This window comes from Sorex fumeus, unplaced genomic scaffold (assembly GCF_029834395.1).
Source record: "Sorex fumeus unplaced genomic scaffold, SorFum_2.1 ptg000072l, whole genome shotgun sequence".
Lineage (NCBI taxonomy): Eukaryota > Metazoa > Chordata > Mammalia > Eulipotyphla > Soricidae > Sorex > Sorex fumeus.
The window spans coordinates 12360238-12372280 of NW_026606129.1; the positions used below are offsets into that span (position 1 = coordinate 12360238).

The following is a 12043-nucleotide window of genomic DNA, read 5'->3' on the forward strand; positions in this document are numbered from 1 at the left end:
GGGCCGGGGGGAGGGAAGCCTGGACAGGGCAGTGGTTAGGAGAAGGCTTCGCTCTTGTCAGGGCGCGAGACCCCTGAATGATATGCCAGGTGCCACCATCCGTGGTCACGTGATCCGAGCAGCTTTGTGGCCTGTGACCCCGAGCATGGGACGGCAAGCAGCCTCAGACCGCACCCCAGCTCTGGAGTTCGGACTGGGCCCTGACAGGCACAGACAGACTTGGCCGTGACCCCTGGCCAGCAGCACAGCCCAAAACATTCACAGGCGGCGCCCGTGAGCACATGTGCAAACTCGGGAGCCAACAGAAGGCTGAGTTCCACGGCCAGTACCACGGCCACCGGGCAGGCACAAACTGTGCTGTCCAGCCCGGGTCACTGCAGCAACGTCGGCGGGGGGCAGAGAACGGGGAAGGCTGCAGGGCTCATGTCCAGGGGACCATGGTTTCTGATCTCTCCTGCAGCACCCCAGAGCCTCACGGTAAAGACCAAAGGACAAAGACTGCTGTGCTTCCGGCAGAGGAAGCGTTTGTTGCCTGATAACTGGGAAGGAGGGAGACGTGTGGGGGCCAGAGACATGGTACAGCGGGGAGGGCATTTGCCTTGCATGTGGCCAAACTGGATTCGATCCCTGGCATCCCTTATGGTCCTCCAGCCTCCAAAAGGAGTAATTCCTAAGCTCAGAGACAGGAGTAAGCCTTGAGCACTGTCACTGTCCTCCCATTGTTTATCGATTTGCTCGAGCGGGCCCAGTAACATTGTGAGACTTGTTACTGTGTTTGGCATATCGAATACGTCATGGGGAGCTTGCCAGGCTTTGCCGTGCGGGCGAGATACTCTCGGTAGCTTGCTGGGATCTCCGAGAGTGGTGGAGGAATTGAACCCGGCGTGGACGGGCCAGCTGCATGCAAGACAAACGCCCTACCACTGTGCTATCACTCCACCCGGCCTTGAGCACCAAAAAAAAAAACCAAACAAACAAAAAGTAAGAAAGAAGGTGAGTGCCGTAACAAGTGGAACCCACCTAGAGGACAACAAAAATATGTTCAGCCCAGATTAACTCCAAATAGATCGCAGACTCTTTTTTGTGTAAAATTCGGAACCATCGAACTCCCGGGAAATAACATGGAGGGTGGGGCTGGCATCCAAATGCCCAAGGAATCGCTCTTTCTTACATGCTACACCCCAGTTAATGATCCTTCCAGGCGGTTCCTGTCAAAATTGGAGGTTTCTGCTCAGAGAAAAACTGTCACAGGAAAGAGGATTCAAGTAAGTGCTGGGAGGGGCTGAGAAACCGCACAGCGAGGAGGCATTGCCTTGCAGGCGGCCGACCCGGGTTCAATCCCCGGCATCCCAGATGGTCTCCGGGAGTCACTGGGAGAGGAGCTGGGGCAGCGCTGATCACCATGTCAGCTTACACATCTCCGAATCCACAGGGTGGGACTCAGTGACAGAGCTCATGCCTTGCACATACGAGGCTGTAGATTCAATCCGTGGCACCACACACCAAAAAAAATTACAAAATTTTAGGGGCTAGATCAATAGCACAGCAGGTAGGGCGTTTGCCTTGCACGCAACCAACCCGGGTTCGATTCCCAGCATCCCATATGTTCCCCCGAGCACACCAGGGGTAATTCCTGAGTGCAGAGCCAGGAGTAACCCCTGTGCATCGCTAGGTGTGACCCAAAAAGCAAAAAAAAAAAAAAAATTTGGGGGGCTGGAGCAATAGCATAGCAGGCACTTGCCTTGCATACAGCCATCTGGGTTCAATCCCTGGCACCCCATCTGGTCCCCTGAGCACTGCCAAGCACCTCCAGAAGTGATTCCTGAGTTCAGAAGGAAGCCATGAGCATCTCCAGGTGTGCCCCCCCCCCGCCACCACACACACACAAAGAATGATCCCTGAGTAAAGCCAGGAGTAAAACCCTAGCACTGCTGGCTGTGCCCGACCCCCAAAACCAAATTAAAACTCTCTGGAGCCAGAGACACAGTACTTGTTTGCCTTGCATACAACTGGCCCGGGTTCAATCCCCGGCATCCCGTTTGGTGCCCCAACCCCGCCATTCCTGAGTGCAGAGTCAGGAGCGACTCCTGAATATGGATTGGCAAACAAACCAAAAAAAAAAAAAATTAACACTTAATAGACGGCCTCTCAGCCATGTCTGTGGACTGGGCCTGGTGGACCTTTGCTGACCCCTTGGCCTTGTTGGCCTGCAGCCGGGTGCCCGTCCCATCCACCCATGTGGAATGACCAGAGCCTTAGGAGACCTTGACCGTGGGTGTGACCTTAAGCAAAGGCCTGACAGGGTGGCAGGTCCCAGCTGTTCTCACAGTGAACAAGTTTGCGGGGACACTGGGATCTCCCCAGCGAATGGCCCAGGACAAACTCACAAATTCTCTCTCTCTCTCTCTCTCTCTCTTGTTTTGGGCATTGTAGTTTGCAATATTGATACTGAAACGTTTCAAGAATATTCCTCTACATAATTTTTTTTTTGCTTTTTGGGTCACACCTAGCGATGCACAGGGGTTACTCCTGGCTCTGCACTCAGGAGTTACTCCTGGTGGTGCTCAGGGGACCACATGGGATGCTGGGAATTGAACTCAGGTTGGTCGCGTGCAAGGCAAACGCCCTACCCGCTGTGCTATCTCTCCAGCCCCTTATTATCTTTTTTTATTTTTATTTTTTTGCTTTTTGGGTCACACCTGGCGATGCACAGGGGTTACTCCTGGGGGTGCTCAGGGGAAATGCCCTACCCGCTGTGCTATCTCTCCAGCCCTCCTCTACATAATTTTAATCCTCAAATCTTGTCCAACATAAGCATTCCCTGCGATTATTGCCATACTGCTCTCTTCTCTATCTCTCTTAGGTGGGTTTAAGATCTACTTCGTTAGCAACTCACACATGCACAAGACAGTATTGCTAAATTATAATCACATGTTGTACATTAAGGTGGGCACCCACGACCACGGGCAGGGGATCTGTTGACCCCCCCCTCCCCCCTGCCTGGTCTACAGATTCGGCTTCAGGCCCCGTCTCAGCGGCCCATCGGTCCCCACCAAGCAGGCAGGGCCATCGATGGAGTCGCTGACCGGAAAGGGGTGCAGTGAGGAAAGTGTCACAGAAAGATGGGGTTTGCCCCTGCCCAGGTGAGCGCAAGGCCCCCCACTCTGCCTGGGCGGTGTATCCATGGCTAAGGTGAGGCCTCCACAGTTGGGGGCAGGTGCTCCATTCCTGGGAACCCAGAATCCCAGAATCAGGAAGGAAAACAGGGTGGGGATGGGGAGGGGACCCACCAAATAAGGCGGGATCTCCCCACACCCCCGCTGAGTCTCAGCCACACCCCAGCCCAGACGCCTCCAGAGTCCCTCCCCGCATCCTTCAGAGCCGAGTCTCCACATCACATGGCTGAGCTTGGAATGTCCCTGCCACCCTCGGGCTCGTCTGTCACTGCTTCCACTCAATGAAAGCCGCAGTCCCCTGAGTGTGACCTCCACTTAGCGAGCTGGCCACTCACTGCGCCCTCCCTGCGCCCCGGCTCATGCCAAGGCCACAGGAGCCAAGGCCCCAGCCTGGGCCCAGCCATCCCAGGACCCTGTTCCCGACCGCTCTGCTGACCGCAGCATCTAGGGACCAGCACAGCCCAGCCAAGTCCCGAACTCTCCAGCAGAAAGTCTGAGAAAGTGGGGGCTGGAGCGATAGCACAGCGGGGAGGGCGTTTGCCTTGCGTGCGGCTGACCAGGGTTCAATCCCCAGCATCCCGTATGTTCTCCTGAGCACTGCCAGGAATAACCCCTGAGCCTGGCAGGGTGTGACCCAAAAGCCAAAAAACAAAACAAAAAAAGAAAGTAAATGAGCACATTTTCCTTTACTGCATCTTTGTGGGGGAAATGATGTCTTATGTAGCAAGGGATAACGAGTACGCTTCCTAATAAAAATAAATTATGCGTCCCCAAAACATGGTGTGATGGCGGGGGGCGGGGGGGGCATGACTTTCGGTATTTGGTGACGGTGGAGACCAGACATTTATCCCCAGCAGGCGGGAGGACAGGGGTCCACAGCATGGGCTGAAGGAACATTCAAGGGCACAGGATAGGGGAGGGGAGGGGACCGTTTGCTGGGGGCAATGACCATGATCCAGACAGGCAGATTTGCGCAGGTCTGAGGGATGATGGCCCGAGGGCCAGGAGGACACGTGAGCGGGGGCTGCAAGTCCCATGCCTGCACTGCTGGTCCCGCAGGACTTTGCTTCCAAAACAAATTCCAAGAGAAAATGATCTGGAATGTCAAGGTCAGAGAGATGGTTCATGGCCGGAGCTCTGCATCCGGGTTCAGCCCTCCTCGGCACTGCGTGGTCCCCTAAGTACCATGGGGAGTGACTCCACCCTCACCTCAAGCACCGCCAGGAGTGTCCCACCCCCCCCCCAGAATTTTCAGTGTGATCTCCCCAAATAAAAAACTTTTTAAGGAGAGGCTGGAGAGATAGCACAGCGAGTAGGGCGTTTGCCTTGCACGCGGCCGACCCGGGTTCGACTCCCAGCGTCCCATGTGGTCCCCCGAGCACCGCCAGGAGTAACTCTTGAGTGCAGAGCCAGGAGGAACCCCTGAGCATCGCCAGGTGTGACCCAAAAGCAAAACAAAACAAAACAACTTTTTAAGGATGATCAATGTGGGGGCAGGAGCAATAGTACAGCGGGTACGGCGCTTGCCTTACATGCAGCTGACCCAGGTTCAATCCCCGGCGACCCATAAGGTCCCCTGAGCACCACCAGGAGTAACTCCAGAGCACAATGCCAGGAGTAAGCCCTGAGCATCGCCAGGTGTGGCTCCAAACCAAACCAACAAAAGGAGATAAATTTCAAAACAGCAAGGTAGAGAGTAAGCCCAGGGGAACCCCGCGTTTTTTGTTCTGACCGTGGGTGGAGGGAAGGCAGGACACGCAGGGATGGGCTGACCGTGCTAGTGCGTCTCCGGGAAAAAAAAAAACAGGAAAATTGGATTTTAGGCATCGTGTCACACTTTACCCTGGCCCTTGCTTATTAAGGTGCCTGTGGGATTGTTCAAATGACCTGAAAGTTTGGGTAAATGCCTGCAAATGTCTAACCAATGCCCTCTCTGACTTTCTGACAATAAAATTTCTTTTGCCCTTAAATCACCTTCCCTCAACCTCCACCGGAAAATAGCCTGAGGCTGCACACACCTGCCACTAGGTGGCGACCAAGCTCAGGGGGACAGCGGGACTGGTCAGAGCCACCGGCCAGCCAGCAGCGAGTTCCAGTGCGCCCCAGGGGAGAGTGACACTGAGCAGGCTGTCGTCTGTGTCCACTCCCAGCGGTCCTGTCATCCACCTGGTATTTTTCTTAGAACCAACACACTGTCTTTGTGGGGAGGAGACAAGGTTTGGGGGCCACAATCGGCCGTGTGCTCAGGGGGCCACGGGGTCCTTGGGATTGAACCCAGGTCCAGCTGGCCAAGTTTGTGTTCAGCCCATTGAGCTGCGTCCCTGGCCTCAGCTCACTCTTGAAACTTTTGGAAATGGTTGTCAGAAGGAAAGTTTGTGGGCTCTCGCTCAGTGAAGCCAGTCCCACTGGCCACGCAGACAGTCAGCACTGTCCAGGTGGGTGTGTGGACCTTGGGTGGACAGGTTGAAGCTCTGAGGGGTCTTCGGCACTGAGACTGTCATTTGCAATGACTGGGAGGGACTGGGAGAAGGAGGCCAGAGAGATCAGTCCGAGCCAAAAGCCTGAGGCAGGAAGATTCTAGAATGTCTGGGGAGGAAGAAAAGCAGATCTATTTGGTTGGAGGTTACTAAGCAGAGGAGGTGCTCAGTGGGATCAAGAGGTGGGCCGGAGGGGGCACAGATCAGACAGGACAGGGGTTAAAGCACTTGCTTTGCACACAGCTGACCCCCGTTTGATCTTTGGCAATGCATGGTCCCCCCAAGGACCACCAGGAGTGACCCCCAAGTGCTGCCAGGTATGGCGCAACACCTCCCTGCCAAAACAAAGAAAGAAGTAGGCAGGAGCCAACTTGCAGGGGCCATGGGGGAGCGGGGTTTTATTTGGCGGTGGGGGAGGGGGGCACTGGGAAGCTGAGGGGATAAGGAGCCACCACAAAAGCGGCAGGATGGGGGAGGAGGAAAGTTCTGGAACAGGTCTGGGCCGAGGGTTGGACAGTGAGCAGAGACTGATCTTCAGGGGTTCTGGGCTGGAGAGACGGTGGAGAGGGCGATAGAGGAACCCCTGGGTATCGCCGGGTGTGGCCCCAAACCAAGAAACGAAAAGCAGGATGTCATGAGTGAGGATGGAATTCAGAGCCCACCTTCACAGTTCTGTTCCTGTTGAAGCAACAAACACCACCACCTTCGGGGTCACTGCCCCACCCATCTGCTTCCTCACTTGTTTCTGTCTGTCTGCTTTGGGGTGACATTGGTGATGCTCAGGGATCATTCCCACTGGTGCTCGGGGGCGTGCTGGGGATCGAACCTGGGCTCCTGTCTACAAAGCCTGCACTTGGGGGGCTGGAGAGATACTACAGCGGGTGGGGCACTTGCACACGACCAGCCTGGGATAATCCCCAGCACTCCGTATGGTCCCCAAGCCCCCCAGGAGTAAGTCCTGGGTGCAGTCGAGAGGCTCCTGAGCACTGACGGGTGCGGCCCAAATTCTTTTCTGGAAAAACCTAAAACAAAGCCCAGCTCGGCCCTCTGAGCCAGCCCTGGAGCGACCGTGTCACACTTTCTGGGCTCTGGGTTCTCTGCTGGTCTCAACAGGCCGAAGCCCAGGCAGGGAAGAAGTGAGTGTCCACCACCGGCCTAGGGCTCAGCCAAGGCCTGGTCATCAAGCCGCAGGCGGGGTCCAACTTCCCCTTGCAGTATCCCTCGCTTCCTGTCCACCGCCAACAGGGCCCAGGGGGTTCTCCCCCCATCCTCGGGGCCCCTGCATCTGGGGGTGAGGGAAAGGCCTGTGGGGACCTGGGCAGGTGCACACGTGGCGGCGCGCGCCGGCTCGGGTCAGGGGCGCTGGTGCCCGCAGCACATCCGCCCTGAGAGGCAGCTAAGCAAGGCAAAGCTGGCCTTTGGGGGGGGTCATTCAAGGAGAGCCCCGGGGCTGCATTCCAGAATCACTGAGGACCCAGGTTTCCTCTGCTTCCTGCTCTGCGCCCTGGACCACCCTCACTTCCCCTTCCCTGCCCTTGCAGCCAGCAGGATGAGGAACCTAGAGCAGCAGACTTCCGGTCCTCTCTGCTCCCCATTGGCTACACCTGGTCATGTGACTGCACCTTGCGGCAAAGGCGCCTGGGAGATGTAGTCTTTGACTCAAAGGCCAGGTGTCCAGCTCAACCTTAGTGTGCACCCAGGGAGAGTGGACATAGTGGGGTGGACGGTTTTCCAGTGTTAGCTTGTGAGGCCATGTTGGTGAGCAGGATGCAAGGACAGTGACAAGGACACTGGCCTGCAAACCATGATAACCTCTGGGATGGGCTGAAACTGGCCCGAGCAGAACATGTGGAGGTGCTATTGGGTGGTGGGGTGCTTAAGTGAAGCTATTGCGGGTGATGCCCGGTCTATGGCTGACCAAGGGCAGAACCCAGCAGGAGACAGCGGCCAACAAGCTGTGAGGCCAGGATGCCCAAGGCTTATTATGGTCATGAGCACTGGGGCTGGAGGAAGACGGAGTTCAGGTGAACAGGAGCTGCCCAGAAGGCAGGAGTGGCGGGGGGGGGGGGGGGCGGGGGGGCAGCAGCAGATGGCCTGGCCAAATCACACGCCCCCAGGAACTGGGGTTTATGTGAGGAGCAGTTGCTGGGAAACAGAGAAATCGGGGTTCCCATTCTGCAGGGGAAGGAGCAGAGGAGACGGGGGTGAATACCATCTGAGAGAGGGGTCAGAAGGCAGGGTCATCCAGCAGCCGAAAACCTCCAGAACCCAACCACCGCTGTGCTCAGCCAAGCCTTGCACAAGAGTAAACGTATTCCTGCACTGTGTGGCCGCAAATGCGGCCGCAGGACACATCATAAGACACACCCTACCCATTTTCTAAGAGTACCACACCACATTTGATGGGGTTCAAAAGTAGCAACCAATCATCACTCACTGTCACTGTCACTGTTCTCCTGTTATTCATCAATTTGCTCAAGTGGGCCCAGTAATGTCTCCATTGTGACAATTGTTACTGTGTTTGGCATATTGGATACATCACAGGTAGCTTGCCAGGCTTTGCTGTGCTGATGAGATACTCTCGGTAGCTTGCTGGGCTCTCTGAGAGGAGTGGAGGAATCGAACTCGGGTCGGCCATGTTGGCTGCTTGTAAGGCAAACGCCTTACCCGCTGTGCTATTGCTCCAGCCCAACCAATCATAGACGGAAATATATGTGTGTGTGTATATATATATACATATATATATTTATTTATTTACAGATATATATGAAAGTTCACAGGCTCGACCTTTAACAACATGTTCGTGATATCTTATAGAAGGTCTTAATGGCCCCTGCTAAAATAGAACAATCTTCACACTCTTTCCTCTATGGATACATTTTTGTAGCATTTTCAGCAGTTTTTCATAACAAACAATACAAAATATATTATTTCGGTTCTGTTTTGGCACAGGGATTGGGGTTTGGGATGGAAACATCACAAATATGGCGGTGAGAAAGTGTAAAGGTGGTGGGATTGGTGTTTGAATATTAAATGTAGTCAAATGTTGTGAACTACCTTATAAGATTAAAAAAAATTACAAAAAAAGAAGGCGGGATCAGAGCGGGGGGTCAGGGGCCAGAGTGATAGTGCAGCAGGGAGGGCATTTGCCTTGCATGCACTGGGCCTGGCTTTGATCCCCAGCACCTCATATGACCCCCCAAGCCATACTTGTAAGGAGTGATTCCCTGAGCACAGAGCCAGGGGTAAGGCCTGAATACCACTGGGTGTGGCCCAAAAGTGAAAAAGGAAGCAAGCAAGGAAGGAGGAAGCAGGGAAGGAAGGAAGGAGGGAAGGAAGGAAGGAAGGAAGGAAGGAAGGAAGGGAGATGGGGAGGAGGAAGAGGGGGTAGGAGGCAGGAAGGAGAGAGGTGAGGAGAGGAGGAATAAAGTAAGGAAGCAAGCGAGGAAGGGAGGAACGGAGGAAGGAAGGAAGATGGAGGGAGCTGGAGCAATAACACAGCGGGTAGAGCATTTGCCTTGCACGTGGCCGACCCAGGCTCGATTCCCAGCATCCCATATGGTCCCCCGAGCACCACCAGGAGTAATTCCTGAGTGCATGAACCAGGAGTAACCCTTGTGAATGGCTAGGTGTGACCCACAAAAAAAAAGGGAAAAAAAGGAAAAAAAAGGAAGATGGAGAGGAGGAAGGGAGGGAGGGAGAGGTTAAAGAGGAGAGAAGGAAGAAAGGAAGCAAGGAAGGAAGGAACGAAGAGAGGGAGGGAGGGAGGGAGACAGGGAGGGAGGGAGGAGAGGAAGGCAGAGTGGGGATAGTGTCCAGAGAGGGGAGGGAATTCAGGCTAGTGGCTGATGGGATGTGGGCGTGAGGTGAGGAGAAGTGGGGTCCCGGGTACCCTGGGTTTCTGGCTGGGGATTGAGCAGAGATGGTGGGCCCGGCCCTCCCAAGGCAGAGAATACTGAGAGAAGGCTGGTTTTAGGTGCTGGGGAATACAAGGACCCTGTGGGCTGCAGAGGGCTGCCCAAGTGACCCTGGGCACCCGAGGCTGGGCTGGAGAGATGGGGGCTGGGGGCTGGGGGAATGGGCACAGCTGGACTTGCAACCCAGAAGGAATATATGGGACTGAGTAGAAAGGGGGTAGTGTCAGACAGGCCACAAAGCAGAGTAGAGCAGGGTGGGAGGGAGGTGTGCTGTGGTTCTTGGCACACAGGTGCACACACACACAACACACACACACACACACACACACACACACACACACACACACACACTCCTACAAGGTGGACAACCATGAGCAGCCCTGTCCCCGTCCCAACACACCTGTGCCCTGGGCTGAGGCCACCAAGGCAGGGGCCATGCCGTGAGGCACACTGTGAGGGCTGTTCTGTCAGCTGGGGGTGGGCGGGCCTGGGCTGGCCTCTGGGACTAGGGATAAGCGGGGCTATTTCCATCGCTTCCTTCCTCCCCTCAGGCCCACCACGACCCCACCAGAACGGGGCAGGGCCCAGAGAGGAGAGTCCAGCTGCAGGCCTCAGAGGTAAGAGCCGGCGCTGCCTCCGGGCCAAGGGGAGCTGGGCCAGCCGACCCCCTCTTGGCCCTTCCCTCTGGAGCACAGGGCGGGTGGGGCTCGGCCTCGGGTTCTGGTTCTTCCTGTGGGGGGAGGTAAGTAGGTACACACCTGTCGATGCTCAGGGCTTGCTTCTGGCTTTGCACTCAGGAATCACTCCTGGCGGTGCTCAGGGGAGCTTATGGGGGGGCCGAGGATAACCCCGATCATTGGCATGCAAGGCAAATGGCCACCTGCTGCACTATCGCCCCGGCCTCCAATCCTCCCCTTAGAGGCAAACAGCCTACTACACACACACACACACACACACAGACACAGAGAGACACACACACACAGATTGGGGCAGCCCCCTACACACACACACACACACACACACACACACACACACCACACCACACACACACCACACACACACACGAGCTGGGAAGCCCCCTACAGACATATAGACATACACACAGAGGCTGGGGCAGCCCCCTACACACACACACACACACACACACACACACACACACGGGTTGGCCAGCCTGCACAGGTCGCTCCTCTCTCTGGCCTTCACTGTCCCAGCCTGGAGGTCAGCCTTCCTCTGTGGCCTCCTGGAGCCCATTAGCAGAGCTGACCTCAGGGTGGCCAAGCCTTGCACAATGCACAGAACGAACGTCCCGGGCTGCGTCTCTGGGCCGGGCAGCCTGGGAGGCCCCTGCAAGGCCCTTCCCCAGCCAGGTCCATCCTGGGAGCTGCTGGGCCCTGGAGCTTCTGCCCCGCCCCTAAGGAAGCACCTTCCCTTTCTCCAGCACCATCAGATGCCGAGGGACACACCTTTTCGCCCTCCCAACCACAGACCTCACCCCTGCACAGCCCCGTGTCTGGACCCCCATCACCACTCACCAAGTGGGGGGGAGCGTGCGCACTAGGCCCCAGGTCCCGTGGGCCCGCTGCCCCCCGGGACCGGGTGTTGGCGCCCCCCCCAACGCCCCACCTTCTCCTGACAGCCGCTCCCCGCCCGCAGCAGCCCACCCGATGTCCGCCGGGAAGCCCCTGCTCCTGCTCCCGCTCCTGCTCTGGGCGTCGGCGGCGGCGGTGCCCTCCCGCGACTGCCCCGCGCCCTGCAGCTGCCAGCTCCTGGACACCATGGGGCTGTGGGTGGACTGCGCGGGCCGCGGGCTCTCGGCGCTGCCCGCGCTGCCCGCGCACACCCGCCACCTGCTGCTGGCCAACAACAGCCTGCGCGCCGTGCCCGCCGGCGCCTTCGACCACCTGCCGCAGCTGCAGACGCTCGACGTGGTGCAGAACCCGTGGCACTGCGACTGCGACCTCACCTACCTGCGCCTCTGGCTGGAGGACCGCATGCCCGGGGCGCTGCAGCACGTGCGCTGTGCCAGCCCGGCCCGGGCCACGGCGCGCCCGCTCGGCCAGCTCACGGGCTACGAGCTGGGCAGCTGCGGCTGGCGGCTACGCGACGCCGAGGCCTGGCGCCGGGTCTGGTGGGACGTGGCGCTGGTGGCCGTGGCCCTGCTGGCCCTGGCGCTCCTGGCCGGGCTGCTGTGCGCGGTCTCCGAGTCCCCGCGCTGAGCCCGGGGGTCCGCCCCACCCCCCGCCGCCCCCCGCGAGCCCCAGGGGTCACAATAAACCTGCAGCTGCCCATACCGACTCGCTCTGCGCAGCCACGCAGCCTGGCACCCGCGCCACCGGCTTCCAACACGCACTTCGGGCCTTTCCTGCCACCCCTCATCCAGCTTTTCTCGTAAAATGCGCCCCTCATAGGCACCCCCAGTTCCCCCCTCTCTGACACCCAGGGCGCGCTCCTGCCTCGGGTCCTCCTTCCCCGA

At 57.5% G+C, this 12043-nt stretch overlaps 1 protein-coding gene across 1 annotated transcript; it reads left to right on the plus strand.

Moving 5' to 3' along the window:
* The first annotated feature begins 437 nt into the window (after positions 1–437).
* Positions 438–11786, plus strand: GP9 (glycoprotein IX platelet). Its single transcript, XM_056129297.1, has 5 exons — positions 438–477; positions 2864–2946; positions 3012–3100; positions 7195–7323; positions 11207–11786. The coding sequence occupies exons 1-5, from the start codon at positions 438–440 to the stop codon at positions 11784–11786; spliced, it is 921 nt and encodes a 306-aa protein (XP_055985272.1).
* The last annotated feature ends 257 nt before the right edge of the window (positions 11787–12043 follow it).